Consider the following 19598-nt stretch of genomic DNA (forward strand, 5'->3'; position numbering starts at 1 on the left):
GGCGAGACCCCTCCCCAGCTCCAACGGGCTGTTCCTGGGCGAGACCCCTCCCCAGCTCCAACGGGGCTGTTCCTGGTGCAGAGGGTGAGGGACTCATCTGTAGCCCAGGGTCGCTAACTCATCCCTGGGCGGGGCAGTCTAGAGTCCCTTTTTGGCTTAGGGTGGGTCACAGAGCCAGGCTGACAAAACAGAAATAGCAGCAGTGATGGAGACAGTGCAGTGTGCAGCTTGCAGAGCCCAGGGCACGGCGGCCTGGCTAGCCCCCTCACATATGGCTCTCTCCTTTCAGTCTCAGCAGGTGAGACCATGGAGGTGCAGAGAGGGGACTGGCTGCACCCAGGAGGTGGAGGACAAGAGACACTGGAGAGTCTGGGGGGCCAACTCCACATACCTGGAGTTCTTTCCTGCGCTGCCCTGGGAGGGAGCCCAGGCTCCAGGGGACATATTTCTCCTGCAGGGTGGGGTTGGGAGGACAGAGTAGGCAGGAGCCTTTGGCCTGAAGGCATGCCACTGTGGGCATTAAGAGGCATGGGACACCTTCCTGGCATCAGAAGCCCCCCACCGCACCAAGCTTGGTGGGGCTTCCTGGAGTTGAAGTTGCCCTGCTTCCTGTGCCCTCAGGACATAGGAGGCAGGCCAGCCGTTCTCTGTGGCCTTTTAGAAACTCGGGGCAGCTCTGTGGATTGTCACAGCAACTGGGGCTCCTGCTGTATCTTCAGGATGGTCCCAGGAGGCAGCGTTCTGCAGCCATGGGGCACTTCCTTAGCAATGAAGACTGGCCCCCCATTCCACTTGACTTCTGAATGTCCCTGGGACACTCGTGAGAGTCCGAAGCCCGTTTATGATGACCTGAGCCTCAGTCTAAGTGCACTGTGGACACACACAGGAGGTATTTTGGTGGAGTTGTATTACAGGTGACGTCTCCTGGAATGCAAATGCCAGAACCCTCTCCCATAGAGGGGGGAGGGAACTTTGCTTTGTCCAGAGCTTCACCAAGAAGCATTCCTCCGCCAGTGTCTCTCAGGGCATGGAGTGACCAGTGTGGCAGCTGTGGGTCTGTCTGCATTTGTGGCTGGCACTGTGATGGTGATTTTTCTGTAGGGGCAGCATTGGCAGTGTGCGTTGTGTTACCTAATCCAGCCATGCCTGGTACTTACCTATTGGAATATGTGTTATTTGATTAAAACTTAATTTCCTTTTTCCTCCTTTATATTGCTGATAGGGTATTATGTTGTTTTTTGGTTATGCGTATGAGGGATTTGGAGGAAAAGGGACAAGACAGAACAACTGTTATAATGGGGGGGGGGTGTGGGGTCCAGTGGGGCTGGGGACCTCTGTGTGAGGAGAAGGACATCCTTGCCAGACAGGGACAGTGTGAACAGCCACCTATCAGTAAACACAGCTCGGCGTGGGGCCATCACCAGGCACAGAGTTTTGGGAGGGGTGGGAGTAGGAAGCACTGCTGGAGGGGTCAATGTAGACTGAAAGGCTTTGCTGAAGGCCTTGGAGGTTGTCCTGAGGATGGTGGGAACCCAGGCTTGAGCTCATCGTGGGAGTGGGAGTTAGAGTTATGTTGCTGTGGGCAGGGAGGTGGACACTGTGGAAGTCTCCATCATCCAGGGCCGAGGCTTGTGGCCTGGATCAGGGAAGCAGCATAGGGGATGGAGAGAGGCAGATGGATGGACAGACGGATGGATGGATGCAAGCAGAACTCGGCAGACTTGGAGCTCCCTGGGGTGCTGGACATGGGGAGTAAGAGGAGCCAGATCTCCCAGGGGTCTGGTGAGTGCCTGGGTGGTGGCTGGAGCCAGCCTCTGAGCCCAGGATGCTGGGCACTGAGCAGGTGTGAGGAGGTGGGGAACAGGGTGTGAAAAGGTTGGCTTTGGACTCAAAGTGCCTGGGGTCACATCCTCCCTGGCATCCTGGAAGTCAGGACTGCTGGGTGCTGGAATGGCGCTTGCCTGGGCTTGTGGACCAGCAGCCACCACCTCCCAGCTGAGCTCTCAGTGGACAGAGCATCCCTGCTTGCTGTTTCTAGTGTGGACACACTCCGTCCCCTCTGCCTGGACACGCATCCCAGGTCTTTCTCTGGGCTGTGTCTTTCATCATCCAGGCCTCATCTTATGGCCTGGAGAGTCCTCTTCTCTTCCTGAACTTCTCTCCAGACACACCCACGTTGCTCTGATGTTCTGAGACATATGATCAACATGCCTGTCATCCATGCACCCTGATGGTGAGCACCTGGGGGCAAGGAGAGGAGATATCTGCCCCATTCGCCATCACATGTCTGACGATGCATCAATGCATCGTGTGAATGGTGTGTGGAGACACTGCCTCACTGGGGAATCCCATCTCCAGGCGGGGGCTGCCAGCTTTTCTCAGTGACTCAAGGCGGCTGTGGGGCAGGATTGGCATTCCCAGAAAGGAGCCTCCCAAAATAGCGCAGGCGTCCCCTGTGGGAGTAGTGCTGTCTGTTCTCTCTAGGAAGGCATTCTGCCTTGTATGGAAGGAATTGCTTCTCAATTTCTGCTCCACACTGAGGTGACTTTAGATGTTGATTCAAACCTCTTCTGTGACATCTGTGCTGGGGTGAGATCAAGACTTGGGGGATGTGTATTTAGTGGGGCTTCATCAGGGAGGCAAAGCTTGGGGAGCTGGAACTATACTTCTCCTGACCCTGTGTCCTTCCACTTCCTGAAATTACCTGCAGCCCCTGCTGCTATGCTCATCGTGCAGGAAGGCAGTCAGCTGAGCAGTGCGTGCAGAGGACGATTCAGAAACTGGTGCAAGCTTGGCACTGAGACAGCGTCTGATGGGGGAAGAGGGGGCATCTGATGAAAGAGGCTATGACAGACATAGAAGCATGTGCATGTCTGATGGAAGAGGGTATGAGTGTGTGATGGAAGAGGGTGAGTGGACAGTGTGAGTAGATGATGAAAGAAGGTGTGAGTGTTTGATGGAGGAGGGTGTGTCTGATGGAGATGGTGTGAACGTCTGATGGAGAGGGCGTCAGTGATAAAGAGGCTGTGAGTGTCTGATGGAGGAATGTGTGAGCATCTAATGGAGGAAGATGTGAGCATCTGATGGAGGTGTGAACAAGTAGATGATGGAAGAGGGTGTGAGCATCTGTCTGATGGAGGAGGCTGTGAGTGTCTGAAGGAGGAGTGTTTCCTGGGGATCCAGGCCTGCAAGGAGGCTCTGGGCAGGATGGAGCCTGCAGTTCTGCTGGCTGAAGCTGGAAGAGACCTGGGCTCAGCATGCCAGGTGAATATCAGTGCTATAGTAGTAATGATAATGCCACCTATTTGTGTGCCAACCTCCTCCTGTATTTAGTGTTCTCGACTCTCCCAGCATCCCTGTGGGTTTGGTTGGCAGGTGTTCACCTGGGGAATCAGAGGCTCAAGTAAGGGAGGGCGTGACCCCATCACCCAGCTGGCAGGGGTCAGAGCGGGAACTGGAATCCGAGCTCTGTGCCAGTGCTGGGGCCCCAGTGCTGACTGTGGAATAGACAGTTGACAGCCTCCACAGACCTGGAAATGTGGGTGGCACAGCCGCATCATGACTCCCGGAGCCCCTCCATGTATTCTGACTGTCTAGACTGTCAACGGTCTCATCGGCTCCACCTCTAGGCCCCTTCGTCCCCATTGTTTGTCCCCTGCTCTGTCTCCTCTAGTACTCACAGCACAGGACCAGGTCTGTCATAGGTGACTGCCGCAGATCTGTCTTGTGAGAGACACTCGGAACCAGAAAGTGCCTGTGGGGTCACCTGTTTGGCTGGTGCCCGCTTGGCCCCCAGGGCCCCCATAAATGACTCACATCCACACTTGAACATACAGACACTGTTTCCCAGGGTGTGGCGCACTTGATGCCTTTAACTCCTGTCTGCATTCCAGGGCCTGCTCAGCCTCTGCCTGGTTTCCCAGCCCAGCCTGGTCCTTCCAGACTCCCTGTCATCCCCACCTCTTGTGTGTGCACAAGCAGGGACCAGGTGGGGAGACCGGCAGATGCTGCTCTGTCTCTGGAGTTTCTTTTCTTAGTGTCGCTCCCACACCCACGCGACGCTTTAATTAACTGCCACACTCAGGCTTTCTCAGTGGGGAGAGTCAGAAATAGACTGTGGCTTCCCCAGCTCCAGGCAGCACCAGGACGTCACCCCATTTCTGAATCAGGAGTCTCGAGTGGCTGCAGAGGGTGGGGAGGGTTGGGGAATCCCACAGGGGTTCTGCACTCCCACCTGCCCTGCCCCACCCCTCCACAAGGCCTTCTGCAGCTGCCAAAGCGCAGCTGTGCTCCGGCCACGTCTCTTGTGGCTCCTCGGAGAGCACCTTGATCCTGAAGCTCAGAGCCCAGGAAGCCCTGGCGGCATCCCTGCCCCAGGCAGGTCCAAGCAGGCTTGTGTAGTGAGGGGGAGGAACCGGCGCCCATTCCTTTGCTCCTCGACACAGGCGGCTCCCCTTGGCTGCACTGGCTCTAGGGGTCTGCTCTCGCAGAGCTTCATGACTCATTCAACCTGACTGCCCTTCTCCTGGCCATGGTTCTGCCCAGAAAATATCCTGGGCCACCCTGGCCTGAGTGGTGACTGTGTGTCAGATAGGGGCCAGCATGCTGTGGGGCAGGGGTGGTGACCTGTGATGCATGCTTCTGCCTGAACCCGACTCTCTGTGCTGGGAGAATGCTTCCTGGGCCTCATCCCAGCTGTGTCCCTGCTGGCTGGTTCCTGCCAGCCGGTGCTGCTGGGGTTCCTCTGTGCCTCGGTCCTCCTCGCATCTGGAACTTGCTGTGGGTTCTGATTCCAGCCGTAGTAGCTGCTGATCACATTCTTCTCTCTCTGAGCCTCAAGGGTCTCGCCTGTAATGTTGGCAAAGTAATTGTCTGTCCTTGGCATCAGGCTCGTCGCCATTTTTCCTTTTGGAAGCCCCGACTCTGCATGAAGAGTTAGCATAGCTTCAGGTAGCAGGTGGACAAAAGGGTATCTTTTATATATACTTAGGGTAACAAGTATTAATTTGGAGTGTGGGGTGTTTTTGCCATATGGCCAACTTCTTCCCCAAGTCTTGAGCATTTCAGGGGCCCCTCACAGGCCTGCAGCACACTGTGTCCTTGGTATCTGGTGGGGGTCTGGGCAGGTCCGTGTCTCTTGCTAGTGGGTTCGTCTCTGTCTTTGTTGGACAGAAATCTGGAAGTGTTTCCAAATGCAAATCTAGTCCTGGCACACTCATACCCCGTCTCACCCCGGTCTGCTTTAAATCCTTCAGTGCTGCTCTGGGGTTCCAGGAGTGAATCCAGACTCCCTCTCCAGGGGTGCCAGGCTGTGTGCATCCTGCCCCTGCTCAGACTCGGTGCACACACACCTCCATGCAATCTAAATGACCCCACCTCAGGACCTTTGCACATGTCCTCTCCTCACCTAGCGATCCCCAATCATCCTCTGGATCCCAACTAAAGTATCACCTTCTGGGAAGACATTCATGTCCAGGTTACAGCCTAGTCTCAACAGTGGCCTGGCCTTGTTGGGTTGGCAGCACCACCCTAAGACCCTGCTCAGCACCCTCACCTGGCAATCAGGGGTCTTCTTGCTCACCTCAATCCCCTCTGCTGGTAACCACAGGGAGGGTCTTGGGGCCCACAGTGCTGTCTGGGGCTCTGCATCCACCCTTCCAGCTGTGGGGTCCTGGCACTCTATGGGTAGAGAGGCGGGTTGGTGACAAGCCAGTGAGGTCCTGGCCTGAGCACCCTTTTGCTCTGTTGACAACCCTGTGCCTCCGGGGCTGTGTCCATCCAGAGGACTGCATATTCTAGACCATTCAGGGGTGCCCTGGTGACATTCAGAGAGAAGCTTGGCAGCTAGATGAAGCCCTACAGTGAGCGACTGGACCACCAGACTGCCTCTGTGCCTTGGGACCAATTGCGCAGTTTTTGCTGGTTTGATGTCCACGCTTTCCTGAGATGTATCAATTGGATGAAATGCCTTTCTGGGAACATGGTCCACGACCAGCTGGCAAGTCACAGGTTGGGTTTTCTTGAGAAATTACTATATCCCAAGCATGCATTGTCACAAACATTTTTGTGCATTATCTCATTTAATTCTCATTGAGAGGGTCTGGTACTAATTTTCATTTTAGATGAGAAAGATAAGGTTCCAACAAAGAGGGGAAAAGCCTTGTTTGGGGGCCATGCCAGTGGACACCAGCCTCCAGGGGCATTCGGAGTACTTCTCAGATTTGAGGAAATGCACAGCCTCACTCCTCAGGTGTCCCCATGGGTGTTCCTGGCTGGGCAGCTGGCTCAAGAATTGTCTTGAGCCACACATAAAATACAAATGGCTGGGGCCAGCATCGCGGACAGTGAAAGAGTTTATCAAGGCAGTTGTAGGTAAAGAAAGGCAAATTTATTAGAGAAAGTATGAAGATCCGTTGCAAGGGTGCAATGGGCAGCACAGCAGAGAAGGGGCTGCCTGCAAAGAGGCAGGGGCTGGAAGGAAGTTTTATAGGGTTGTGCCAGAGGGCCTTATGTGCAGATAAGGTCGTGCTGCTGAGGCCTCGAGTGGAACAAGATATTTGGAAAGAGGATGTCATGCCAGTGGGTTGTCTGTGATTAGCCGGCTCTCAGAACAATTATTCTCCCCCAACTAGGACCCCTTCCTCATTGTTGCTTACTTATTAGGACTCCACGTTTTACTTCCCAGAATCCCATTCCTACACACAGCCTCTCCCTCTTAGCCAGAGGAGCTCTGCAAAGGAAGTACCTTTTCATGGGTAAAAGACATGGTGCACCCACTCTTGCTGGGCTTCAGGGATTTTTCATTTCTATTTGCTCTAAAAGTGCCTGTGTGCCTTCGCCCTGCATCCCATCTCCTTCATGCTTCCGAGCCCTTCTGTGGGCAGCACTGGGGCCAGGGGATCTGGCTTGTTTCTGCTTTTCCTATGGTGGCCTGCCCCATCTTTATCCAGACAAAGTGGCTGTCAGGTTCTCTTGCCATTCCCTGTTTACAGAGACTCAGATACGTTGAGAAGCGAGCTAACGCTGGGTGCCCAGCTCTAAGGGGAGACCACAGACAACTCCAATTTCCTGATGATTTCTCTTCCTTAACCTAATTCCTTCTTCAAGACCCTTGCAGACAGTGCTGTACCAAGTGGATTCGGTATAACTCTCTCAGAAGCTTCCTCTTCCATGAAGCCTGTCTTGATTACCCCCCCCACCCCACCCCCGTCCTCACTCCCTCAATGGTTAAGCCCTGTGTGTGAACAGTTAAGAGACGCTGTGGAGAGAGCTGTGGTCTTCCCACACTGGCTTCTTCTCTTCATCTGGGTCTCAGCAAAATGTATCTCTGCCATATTCTGAATGTATCTGCCCCTGCCCAACGACTCACCCACCATATCCCCCATTTCCTCCATGGCATTGACCACTCTCTGAGATGATTTTGTTCATTTGTCTGCCTTTACTTCTAGACCAGGGGTGTCCAATCTTTCAGCTTCCCTGGGCCACATATAAAATACACTAATGATAGGTGATGAGCTAAAAGTAATTGCAAAAAAACCCCATAATGTATGTTTTTAGAAAGTTTATGAATTTGTATTGGGCCTCCTTCAAAGCTGTCCTGAGCTGCATGCAGCCTGCAGGCCACGGGTTAGACAAGCCTGCTGTAGACTATGAGCTTCCCAAGGGCAGGGGAGTCTTCCCATATTCAGCACTGTGCTCTGGGGGCTTGGAACAGTGCCTGGCACAGAGCAAATATTTCACAGTCATTTCCTGAGTGCTTGAATGAATGGCCTTTGGGGTGTTTTGACCGGACTGCAGAAGCAACACTTAGTGAGCTAGGCTTTGCATGCATTGTTTGGGACTGGGGAGGATTCCAGCCAGGAATTGTCAGAGGGGAGGTTCAAGTCTCACCGAACATTGAGATATGATGTGGAAGCAACCACCCACAGAGCCAGAAGACAAAGCCCCCGGGGGAGCAGAACCACAAAGGGTTGTGTTCTAGTGGGGAGGGAGGAGTGGTTGAGTCCTGCAACGTCCTAGGCTTTCTGCTGGGACAAGGATTATAAATAGGAGATAAATAATTTTTAAATGGAGCCTACATCCTCGCCGGGGCAAAATATTATGGCCCTAAATTCTGGGTGTTCAAATACTGGGCCCTGTTGTCTCCCTGCTGTGGTTAGAGGATCTGGAAGTGGGAAGGTTTCTGGCTCTGGCCCAAGTACAATATTATTGTAGTCACAAAAATAATCAGAGCTTGGCATTAATTTCGGATAATGATGCCTCCTTCTCCTGACAAGCCCTTTATGTTTTTTGGTGGTGACTGTTGTTGGCTGCATCCTCCAACTTCTTCAATGAGAGACCACTTGAAAAAGAAATAATAATTTGTCTTCATATCGCACACTCCGTCTGCGCTGATGGTGGGAGGGGAATGCGTGTGGGTGGGCTCAGCTCTGTTAGCTGTGCTGGCTGGAAGAGATTCCCAGTTTTTATTCAGCGCTCGAGCTGAGCTTTATGCTTGCTGACAAGAGGCGGGAGGCCCCTTAGACGTCTTTAGACACTCCCCCTGTGCTGGGCTGGGCACAGGCGGCTCTACTCAGCCGTTCAGCAGGCAGAGAGCCGGAAGGAGAGATCAGTGCTCCCACGGCTGGTGTCTCCTCTGCTGACAACGGAGGCAGTGCTGGGAAGCATGGATCTCCCAGCATCTCTGGATCTAGAAGCCTGAAAACAGGTGGTGCTACCCACCCCTCCCTAAGCCAATGGGCAGGAAAAAGAATTTCCTGAACAGATCTCCTCGATGCTTAAATACACTGCTCTGGTGAACAGTCCAGACCAGGCAAGATTTGGGCAACAGATCAGAAGAATGAAGACCTGCACATGCGGAGTTGGAACAAGGACTACCCTAGTATTAGCTCTGTGACGGGGCAGCTTTCACTCTCACTTGGAAGTCTGACTTGATTTTGCCAGCAAGAGGCAACAACCAAAGGTTCACTTTCTCTCCTCCCCATTTTGGGAGGCGATCTATAGGGGTGTGCCAGCCACCTCTCATCCTTGCAGACCCCAGGTGGAATTTGCAGGCAGCCACTATGGTGCAAAATGTAATTCTAGTGTTTTTCCGCAGACGGCTGAGCCAAAGACCTGCCGTGGAAGAGCTGGAGAGAAGAAATATCTTGAAACGTGAGTAGCTGGTGATTCCTCTAGAGGTTTTCCTTCACGTGTGGTGAGGCTGTTGCACAAATTCTGAGTTCCCATAACCCAGCCCTTCTCTGCAAGTGGAATGCTCTATGCTCAGTAAACCTGAGCTGCTGAGGAATTCTGAAAGCAAGCCCCAAAGGAAAGCTGATATATCTAGAAACATTCTTTTTTTTAATTTAAAAAAACTCCACTCCTCTTAGCATAAAGATGTTTTTATTTTCAGGGTTAGTTCCATATGTCTAAGCACGTTAGGTTTTAAGCAGGTCTTCCTGGCAGTTTGGGTCGGGGTTCTTCTTGGCTACAGAAATCACAAAGCATGAACTGCATCATAAATCTCACTAGAGAAGGACACGCCCCTTGCCTGTTATACTTGGGAGGAATAAAGCAGTCAGCTCAGGGAAACAGTGAAGCCATGGGAAGCTTTCATGTGGCTGAGGACTTTGAGGTTCCAGGACCCTCTGTCGCTCCCAGCCTTGCGCCCCCCTGCATTTCCCGTTAGGTGGACAGTTATAGGATATGCTGAGCACAGGTGTTCATGAGTAACCTCCATGCTCTAGGGCACTATATTCCATTAAATATTCCATAAGGTTAGTGATTTAGGGGTGGCCAAACCTCTTGAAAAAGTGTTTCTCAAATAGTTCTTTAGTCATTTTCAGTTTTTAAAACATTTTCTACAGAAAGTATCTTCTAATGGCTTGGATTTTTACAGGACTTTTTTTTCTCTTTATGTGATGAATACTGCAGACTTTCTCTGAGTTTGTTTTCTTTTTACGAAGTTATGATGGTACCAAGCTGACTTTCTGTCAGAAAATACCGCAGAGCCCCTTGTTGGTCTGGGTACTGAACTTGAATTGATTCCTCTCTCCTTTCTTTGCCTCAATGCCTTCATTAACTGCCTAAAACAATCCCCTTCTTTATAGATTGTTGAAAATAACCCTCAGATAAAGACTTCTTCATTTGACTTTTTAAACTTAAGATATAGTGACTACAGTTCTGTGTTAACTATACCATCTCTGAGGATTTAAAGAAAAGCTTTTCATTGATAACATGCTTAATTAAGTAGGTAGACAGAAAAGTCAAGCTGTTTCAGTTGCCAAATATTTGAAGTTTTAAAAATTAAGTCACTTATTTGTAAAGCTTGTAAGTTGCAGATGCTACTAAAAGTAGCAGTCCAGACTTGAACCAGGCAAGTTCAAGACACAGGAAGCACCACATTCCAAGTAGCCTTGGAACAGGAAGAGTACTACAGCCCAGACTTTTAACCCAGGAACCATGTCTTCTTTCAGTAGCAGCCTCTTCCTTCCTAGGTCTTCCCACCAGCAAGTGCTTCTAATTGTGTTATTCTTTGGAAATAAATATCAGAGCCTTAGAAATAGAACTGTCTTTGGTGACAGGGAGCTAACAAGTGCATAACTGAAACTGACTGCACTGACCTTCAGTGCACAGAAGGGAAAATGAGTTTCCTCTGCGGTGGCCATGGCAATCCCGCCATAAACACTGTGCCTTCATTAGTGGATGTAGGTTTGTCCTTAGCTTGGAAGCCCTCTCTGGTGTCCTGAGTGGGAGGACCTGAGACTTTTACTGCTAGGTTTGTGGTGGGTGTTTGGTTTTTCTTTTGTTCTGTGGAGATGAGAATAGGGTAACTATATATAGCCTAACATCATACTCATAGGCTCTTGATACACAGGACTTCAAGCACTTATACTATATTGCATTTTCTTCTTGTAATCAATCCTTAGAATATTACTTTTGTGTTTGCTTCAAGGGGGAACTCATGACTAATTGCAATTATATCTGAGGAGCTCTCAAAACTCTGCCCATGTAACACTATAACATGGATAGAAAAGCAGGAGAGCAGTGGCCCCTTTCTATGCTGATGGTAATTCTTTATTAGGCCCAGTCTGTGCCATGGACTGTATTCAGTACTTGGTATATATTCCCTCATTTAATCACTGCAACATATTTGTGAGGTCTGCACTTTTTAACAAATGAATATTGGAACAAGGATAGCACTAGAGTTCAACCCCAGGTCTGCCTAACTCCACTGCCCATTTTCTTAACTACTGCATCAGAAGCAGTAATACGTTTTGGACATTCATGGAAGACTCATGTATAACTGTCCAAGCTGCTGGAGCTATTTCCAGAAAATACAGGTGTAGCAGTCCTGATTATGGGTCCCTTGCTTTGTATAATGCACGGGATTTTCTGGGTCTGGAAATGAGATCCACAAACGTATCACTAAGGGGAGCTGAGAAGGGGAGGTCTGTGGGCTTAGACTAACAGGGAGGACTTCTTGGAGGAAGTATCCAACAGAGCGCCTGGCACGAAGAAGCACTCTGACAGGAACTTTCAAAGATCAATTCTCCGAAGACCCTGCTAGTGACCTTCGTAGTAATGATGACATTTTTCAAGATTTAAAAAAAAAAAAAAAAAAAACAAAGATCTGACTTGTTTCAATCTTTTCACATGGGAGTTGCCCATGGCCTATTTTAAAGAAATCTGAAAAATTTTATGTCACGTAAATCCCTCATGGCTGGCCTTATCTGGACACTTTCACAACGTTTCTCTAATTGTATCAGCTTTCTGATGATACCTTAAAAGTATGGTTTCTTCTGGTTTCTCACTTGTATAAAGAATTAAGCACAAATAGGATTTAATTACCTTTTCTAAAACACCCTAGTCCAAGATGACTCACTTAAAAAAATTACTGGAAAGCACAGTATATTAAACTCTCATATAACCAATCCCACAAAGGTATAAATATTTGAAATGCATCTTTTAAATAAAGGCAGATAATGTGAAATTGTGTTAACTGCCAGTGGCAGGATTTCCCTTACTAAAACCTAGCAGTGTTTCTAGGAATGCTGATTGTTGAAATCTCTTTCCTAGGAATGGAGCTATGTTCAGGTCAGGGACCTAAGGCTTTATTTAGCAACGCAGAACACCAGAAATAGGACAGCCATTATCTTGTATCCCAGGGGGACACTTACATTTTGTACTATATCTCAGCACTTTGGTCTATTTTTAGCTTCCAAGTATAGGTGAGAGCACAGCTTGAATGTTAATAGTCACAACTTACCAAGCAAAGCTAATTTTGCTGAGGGACTTGGGCTCCTTTACAAGGCACTGTCATATAACAGTGTTCACGCTTCAGCAATAGAGAGTCAGCTAGGTTCATAGATATGTTAAGATTTGAAATATAGTCTGAACATATAAATTTCAGGCAAGCATATGCTGCCCAGGAGCTGAAGAAGGTGTTCCATGTTTTATGTTGGTTAAAAAGTCTGTATGCTTATTAAGGAAAAAAAAAAAGTAGTGGCAGTGCTATTTATATTGAAATGTACATACACATTTATTTAGTCTACTACAGATATTTTTAATGTGGCATCTAAGTGCTAGATGTAAATATAAAGATATTTGGGGAGAAAGAAAATCAGTGAGAAAGACAGACACAGAGATGTCTACTTCCTTAAACAGCAGCCATATCTGTGGTTGTTTCTAATGCACAGAAGGGCTGAGGAGACCAGGTTGGGATGACAGCAAAGCTTCGCTTAGTACAAGTATTTCTGTGATGAGACCATGATCTCCTGAACAGTGATTGACAAAGTGGGGAAAAAAACCCCACAAAGAGTGATGTGGAAAAAGATCTCTTTAATATCTTACCTTCAGCTCCCAGAAATACGGATATCTTGGGTACACCTTCCTGCTAAAGAGAAGAACGTTTCAACCTGTTTCTCTTTGTCATTTTTTTCCCTATTTTAATCTTTCACAGAAAGGAATGATCAGACAGAGCAGGAAGAAAGAAGAGAAATCAAGCAAAGATTGACAAGAAAGGTACTATAAGCATTTTATTGCCTGAATAATAAAGGTGGTCTAGAGAACAGCTGCTTCGGTAGCAGGTGGGATGAGTAATCTAGGTATCACTCTGTGATCATGAATAATGTTTTCCTGGACAACATGGCATCAGTTAAATCAGGATATTTGCTCAACAACAATGAATTAACTCCCTCTGACATTCCCTATGGACGAAGTCCTTCCCCAGCACAGTAGCACTTGGAGAGGTGCACAACGCACATGACATTTTTTACTTATGTTCAGGTGGAAGCCAGAAGTTGATTGGCATTTTCTTAATTTACAGTGTCTAGGAAAAGCATACCTGGGTATCAGTGTTTTAGTTACATTTTGCACTCATCGCTTTTGTTCACCTCCAATATGTCTACAAGTTCCTCAGTTGCAGAAAGCTTATCTGTGACTCAAATAGTTAACATTTACTAGGGCCAATACAGGTAGCAACTCTATACCTTAATCTACTTTTAAAGCCCTGACCATTTCTAAATTCAAGTGTTCTGGATTCCCCTTCTTTGTTGTGCTGCTCCATAATAATTCTCTTGAAATTAACAGAATATCCTTCTTAAGCTGGACATATAATAACTTTATTAGCACTTTGAAAAAGCTTATCTAATTGTACCTGAAGCCATTGATGCCATCAACTCTAAGTTAAATCACTAACTATTCCTTGAGCTGGTGCTATGTACTACTGGGGGTGTGACTCCTTCTGATAAAATATTTTGGAGGAAGGGGGATTGTGACTTAAGGGTAGAGTATTTAATTTAAGCCCGTCACATTAGAGATTGCTTGTATTCAGGTTATATATCACAGTTTCAGTTTTATTTTTATTTTTTTTAGAAAGGTGCTGTTTGTTCAGAGTGCTTCAAAAAAGCTAGTTTGGCATGTGATACTTAACTATGATGATCTTTGATTTTAGCTTAATCAGAGACCCACCGTTGATGAATTAAGAGACAGAAAAATTCTGATACGATTCAGTGATTACGTGGAAGTAGCAAAAGCGCAGGACTATGACAGGAGGGCAGACAAACCCTGGACGAGACTGTCAGCAGCAGATAAGGTACATAACTGCCTGTGCTGGTGGGGGGTGTTATAATAAGGGCAAAATATGTCATGCCAGGGAGTTTATTCATAGACAATGGGAGTCCTCAACTATTTAAATTAAGGGTATACCTGCAGTAAATATTGGTTTCTCAAAGACAATTCAGGGTCAGATTGAGAAATGGTTCTCAGCTAGGGGACAGTTTTGCCCCGAGGGACATTTGGCAATGTCTAGAGACATTTTTGATTGTCACAACTCGGGATGTTACTGGTAGAGGCCAGGGATGCTGCTAAGCATCTCACAATGCACATAACAGGTCCCACAACAAAGGATTTTCTAGTCCCAAATGTCAAGACTGTGGAAATTGAGAAACCTTGGTATAAGGGATAAATCAAAGGTGGGCAAGGCTGCCATAAGAGATCAACTGACAAGTTTAAACAAGAAGAGCTACAGTGGGGATAAAGAGGAATTCAAGAAAGCCTCTACAGTATAGAAGAGGTTCTAGATTCTCTCCCTGGACTTGTGCAGTTTGAAATATCTCTGAGAACCTCCTGAGGAGTCTGAACGGTTAGAGAAGGAGGAAGCAGGTTATAGAGTCTCTGCCTGACATTTGCTGAGCACAGAGAGGGTAAGTTCTTGTCTGTGATCAAACACTTGACTGGCAAGATTTAAGCCCACGAATGTCTATAGAGTCTTTTTGTTACCTTCTTGCTTCTATTAATTTTCAGAAGACTTAAAGCCTTTAGGAAGAGAAAAATTACACATTCAGGCAAAGAAATTTGCTAATTGTTCTTCATTCTTCATATGCCGAGTATGAATATGTACATAGATATTGCATCAACTTGGAGAAATGAGAACATGTTGGACTAACTTGCCTAGTTCTTTGTGATTGATGTGCTCAGAGGATCACAATGATACAAAGAGAAGTATCTTTGGTAGTCTGCAGATGTGTTTGAGTATGAGAATAATATACCCCTAAAGTTCTTAAAGACTTTCCTTGTCCCAGAGGCTATGTTTGATGTTTTAGTCTCATTGGGTCCCTCGAGTGTTTATCTGAGAAAGAAGTACATGATGCAAGTGGGCCTGGGGAAGCCAAAATATTAATATATGCTGAAGTTAGAAAGGCTTATTTCTAGATTATCTCTGATTATAAAATTCCAAGTTCACTGAAAGCTGCAGTTTACTCATTATCTTGGTGTTCCTGTTTCATTAGTGCCCTAAGCATGTGCTTGGTCCGTTTAGGTATGGAGTGAGTGGGGTTGGGGGAAGGATTGTCTTCCCACTTCAGTCCAGCAAATTAATTCATGGAAGACTCACATAATACTAGTCCTAGCCAGAGCAATCGAGCAACAGAAAGGGCATCCAAACTGGAAAAGAGGAAGTCAAGTTATCTCTCGTTACAGACAATATGATCTTATACCTAGAGAAACCTAAAGACTCCACCAAAAAACTTAGATCTGATAAATTCACTGAAGTTGTAGGATATAAAAATTAGTAGTATTTCTATAAACTAATAATGGACTAGCTGAGAAAGAAATCAAGAAGGCAATCTTATTTAAAATAGGTGTCAAAAATACCTGGAAATGAATTTAACCAAGGAAGTGAAAGATCTGTACAAGGAAAACTACAAAACAATAATGAAAGAAATTGAAGAGGCCACACATAAATGGAAAGACATCTAATGCTTGTGGATAGAAAGGACTAATACTGCTAAAATGACCATACTGCCCAAAGCAATCTATAGACTCAATGCAATCGCTATTAAAATACCAATGTCATTTTTCACAACAATAGTAAAAGCCATCCTAAAATTCATGTGAAACCCAAAAAAAAACCTGAATGGCCAAAGTAATCCTTAACAAAAAGAACAAAGCTGGAGGCATCACACTAACTTCAAAATATAGTATAAGGTTATACTACCAGCACAGTTATTGGTATAAAAGACACATAGACCAATGGAAAATAGAAAACCCAGAAAAAAATTCACATGTTTACAGCCAATTGATTTTTGACAAAGGTGCCAAGAACATAAACTGGGGAAAGGACACTCTTCAATAAATGGTGTTGGGAGAATTGGATATCCATATGGCAAAAGAATGAAACTGCACCCCTATTTCTTACTATATACAAAAATCAACTTGAAGAACAAAGACTTAAATGTAAGACCCAAAAACTATAAAACCACTAAAAGAAAACACAGAACAAACAGTCCACGACATTGGTCTAGGCAAACATTTTATGGCTAAGACCTCAAAAGCACAGATAACAAAAATAAACAAATGAGACTATATTAAACTATAAAGCTTCTACACAACAAATCAACAGAGTAAAGAGACAACAGGGAATATAAGAAAATATTAATATCTATAAACTATTCATCCAACAAGGGACTAATATCCAGAATATACAAGGAACTCGAATAACAGTAAAAAAAAAAAAAATCCCATTAGAAAGTAGACAAAGGACATGAATAGACATTTCTCAAAAGATGACATACAAATTGCCAACAGGTATATGAAAAAATGCTCAACATCATTAATCAACAGGGAAATGCAAATCAAAACTACAATGAGATATCATCTTATTCCAGATAGAATAGTTATTAAAAAAAAATGCTGGAAAGGATTAGAAGAAAAGTGAACTTTTATATACTGTTGATAGGGATGTAAATTAATGCAGCCATTAATGGAAAACAGTATGGAGACTCCTCAAAATATTTTTTTAAAACTACTATATGATCCAGCAATGCCACTTCTAGGTATAGAGCCAAAGGAAATCAAATCAGTACATTGAAGAGATAGCTGCACTCCCCTGTTCACTGCAGCATTAACAATAGCCAAGATTATCTAAGTGTCCATCAATAGAGTGGAAAATGTAATGCGTGTATATATGCATATGTGAATACAGTGCATACACACAAAATGGATATTCCACCTTAAGAAAATCCAGTCATTTTTGACAACATGTATGGAACTGGATGTTATTATGTTAAATGAAATAAGCCAGGCACAGAAAAACAAACATCGCATGTTCTCACTCATGTGGGATCAAAAAAGTTGATGTAATGGAGGTAGACAGTAGAATGATAGACACCAAAGCCTGGGAAGGGTGGCAGGGTTTGGGGAGAGAGAGGTTGGTTAATGGGTAGTAACATACAGTTAGATAGAAGGAGTAAGTTCTGATGTTCTATAGCAGAGTAGGGTGAATATAGTTAACAACGATGTTGTGTATATTTCAAAACAGCTAGAAGAGAGGACTTGAAATGTTCCCAACACATAGAAATGATAAATACTTGAGGTGATGGACATCCCAAATACTTGATCATCACGTTACGTAGTCTATGCATATAACATATCACATGTACCCTGTATATACATACAAATATTATGTATCAATAAAATGTTTTACAAAGACTTCCAGAATATTAGCTACATACTAGCTTGGTAGGACTATAATAATGAGTATGGCAGTTTTAATGATGAACCAAAAATTGTTTATTTTTTTCTGTGTATTACATAATCAACAAGTATTAGGAATGGTTAATTTATAAACATGATGCTAATTTCCCAATTTTTTAATATCCTGAAAAACAATGTCTTGTTTTTAAATTTCAGGCAGCAATTCGTAAAGAATTAAATGAGTACAAAAGTAATGAAATGGAGGTACATGCATCAAGCAAGCACTTGACAAGGTCAGATTTGTTTGTATGAATTTCATGGTACTTATTTTTGAAACACACACCACCCTGCTACCACAAACCATGTATCCGGCTATACAAATTCAGCATTTTTCCAGAGAACTGTATTGAACAAACAGAATGTACTTCAATTAAGAATACTGCCTGCTCCCATTATTTCCTTTAGGACTTGGTGAAAGGTGATATGTATGGTAATAATATTGGTTTATTTAAGTAGTTAATGCATATTTAACAAAAATAAGCCTCAAGGCAATGAAAGTAATTTTTCTGTGTATTTAATTCCCCCTAATATTCAGAATTCCTCCAATTTATAGAACTATTTACACTTATAAATTGCTGTGAAATTAGTCACTCCCCACCCTCACATTTACTTTTTCCTATCTTAAATTATTAGTCACATCTTTAACACAGCCAGTGTTCTCCTAAAGCTGAGTATTTGTTTCCTCAGCAAATATTTGAGTAAGTGCTGAGAATGCAACAGTGAATATGATAAAGGAGGCTCCCATCTTCATGGAGTTTATGTTCCATTGGGAATATATTGGCTGATTCTTCCATAATCAAGACTTTTCCTATTAAGACGAATATATTCTCTGTCTATGCTACCATATGCAAGGGATGACACTGGGCTTCTTGGTGATGACAAAGTTGGGAAAAGATTTAACTCTCTTTACTTACTGAATATTCTTTCAGTATTTTCCCCCACTTCTTTTCTATGGCCATGACCAGTAGTAATTATGTGAAGTCCTCAGATATCTCTAATTCTAAAGCAGATGACTGTGATGCAACAAGCCTTCAACTGAATCAGTTGCTTTGTTCTCTCTCCTTTTATCTGAAGATGCTCATGCTCAAGGCCCACATACAAAGAGAAAGGAAATCCTGCATGTAGATACTGCCTTAAACTAAAATAATAGTTTTAGTTTTCTGTTTGTTACAAAGTGGTCACTGCAATTGTTATCTGAAAGATTTACTCTAAGATTAATATGGCTATAGAATAGAAACTAAGTAAATGGAATTCCATCTTAACCCATGGTTTTGGGGTGAATGTATCAAGGAGGAAGGGAAAGTTGGATGAATAGGAGAAAATTAAGCAAATAGTTTGTTTTTTTAAGGTTACCTCCCATGACTAACATACTTTTGGGGAGGAATAGGTCATATGAATGTTTAGGAAAGACAGTTCCAGTAAATAATGAACAATTACATTTAATGCTCATTCTGTCTTAAACAGAATGGCTACATATTCTATATATCATAATCTCAATTTTGTACATTTTCTGATTATACATTAAAATGTTTAGTAAAGATGTTTATTGTCCTAAGTTGATAACTTTCTAATAATGACTCTAATACTTGAACATAAGGAAATAATTTTAAGATCTTTATACCACATTTTAACAATTCATATGAATTTAAGAGTCAGAACAGTATTTTTAGTTATGAGATTTTAAGTGTTTTAAAATTACTATGAACATAATACTCTATAAAAAGTCATAACTCTACCATAATTTCCAATAATTTATTAACAAATTCATTATTTCTACTGATTTAGCAAAGCCCTGGCCTTTCTGTGTACTTCAAGGGCTTACCTCACTGTTTTAAAACTAAGTTCTAGGTAGTCCTAAGAATTCAGCATATAATAGGGGCCTTAGAGTAGGGAGCCCTCTGAGACTCTATCCTATTTTAACTAGAGTAGCTCCATCCTCATGTTTTACATATGGGACTTCTGAGAAGCTTTTTAATAGCAGCAAATTTAACCTTGTAGCAAATAGCAGCAAAAACTTTGTAGAAGGTTTTTGGCTATTTTAACTGCTAGAAATGTATAACCTTAAATTCTTTGTCTTTTTT

General features: G+C 44.6%; 1 protein-coding gene across 5 annotated transcripts in view; it reads left to right on the top strand.

The window, feature by feature from the left end:
• PHACTR3 (phosphatase and actin regulator 3) overlaps positions 1-19598 on the top strand; it is a 278863-nt gene that overhangs the window by 258662 nt on the left and 603 nt on the right. For all 5 annotated transcript variants that reach the window (XM_011992331.1, XM_011992333.1, XM_011992332.1 and 2 more), the window contains 4 exons: positions 9098-9153; positions 12944-13005; positions 13937-14077; positions 17674-17750. In XM_011992331.1, the coding sequence (XP_011847721.1) occupies positions 9098-9153; positions 12944-13005; positions 13937-14077; positions 17674-17750 (336 nt within the window). The remainder of the gene's footprint in view (positions 1-9097; positions 9154-12943; positions 13006-13936; positions 14078-17673; positions 17751-19598) is intronic.

The sequence above is a fragment of the Mandrillus leucophaeus genome, unplaced genomic scaffold (assembly GCF_000951045.1).
Source record: "Mandrillus leucophaeus isolate KB7577 unplaced genomic scaffold, Mleu.le_1.0 Scaffold41, whole genome shotgun sequence".
NCBI lineage: Eukaryota > Metazoa > Chordata > Mammalia > Primates > Cercopithecidae > Mandrillus > Mandrillus leucophaeus.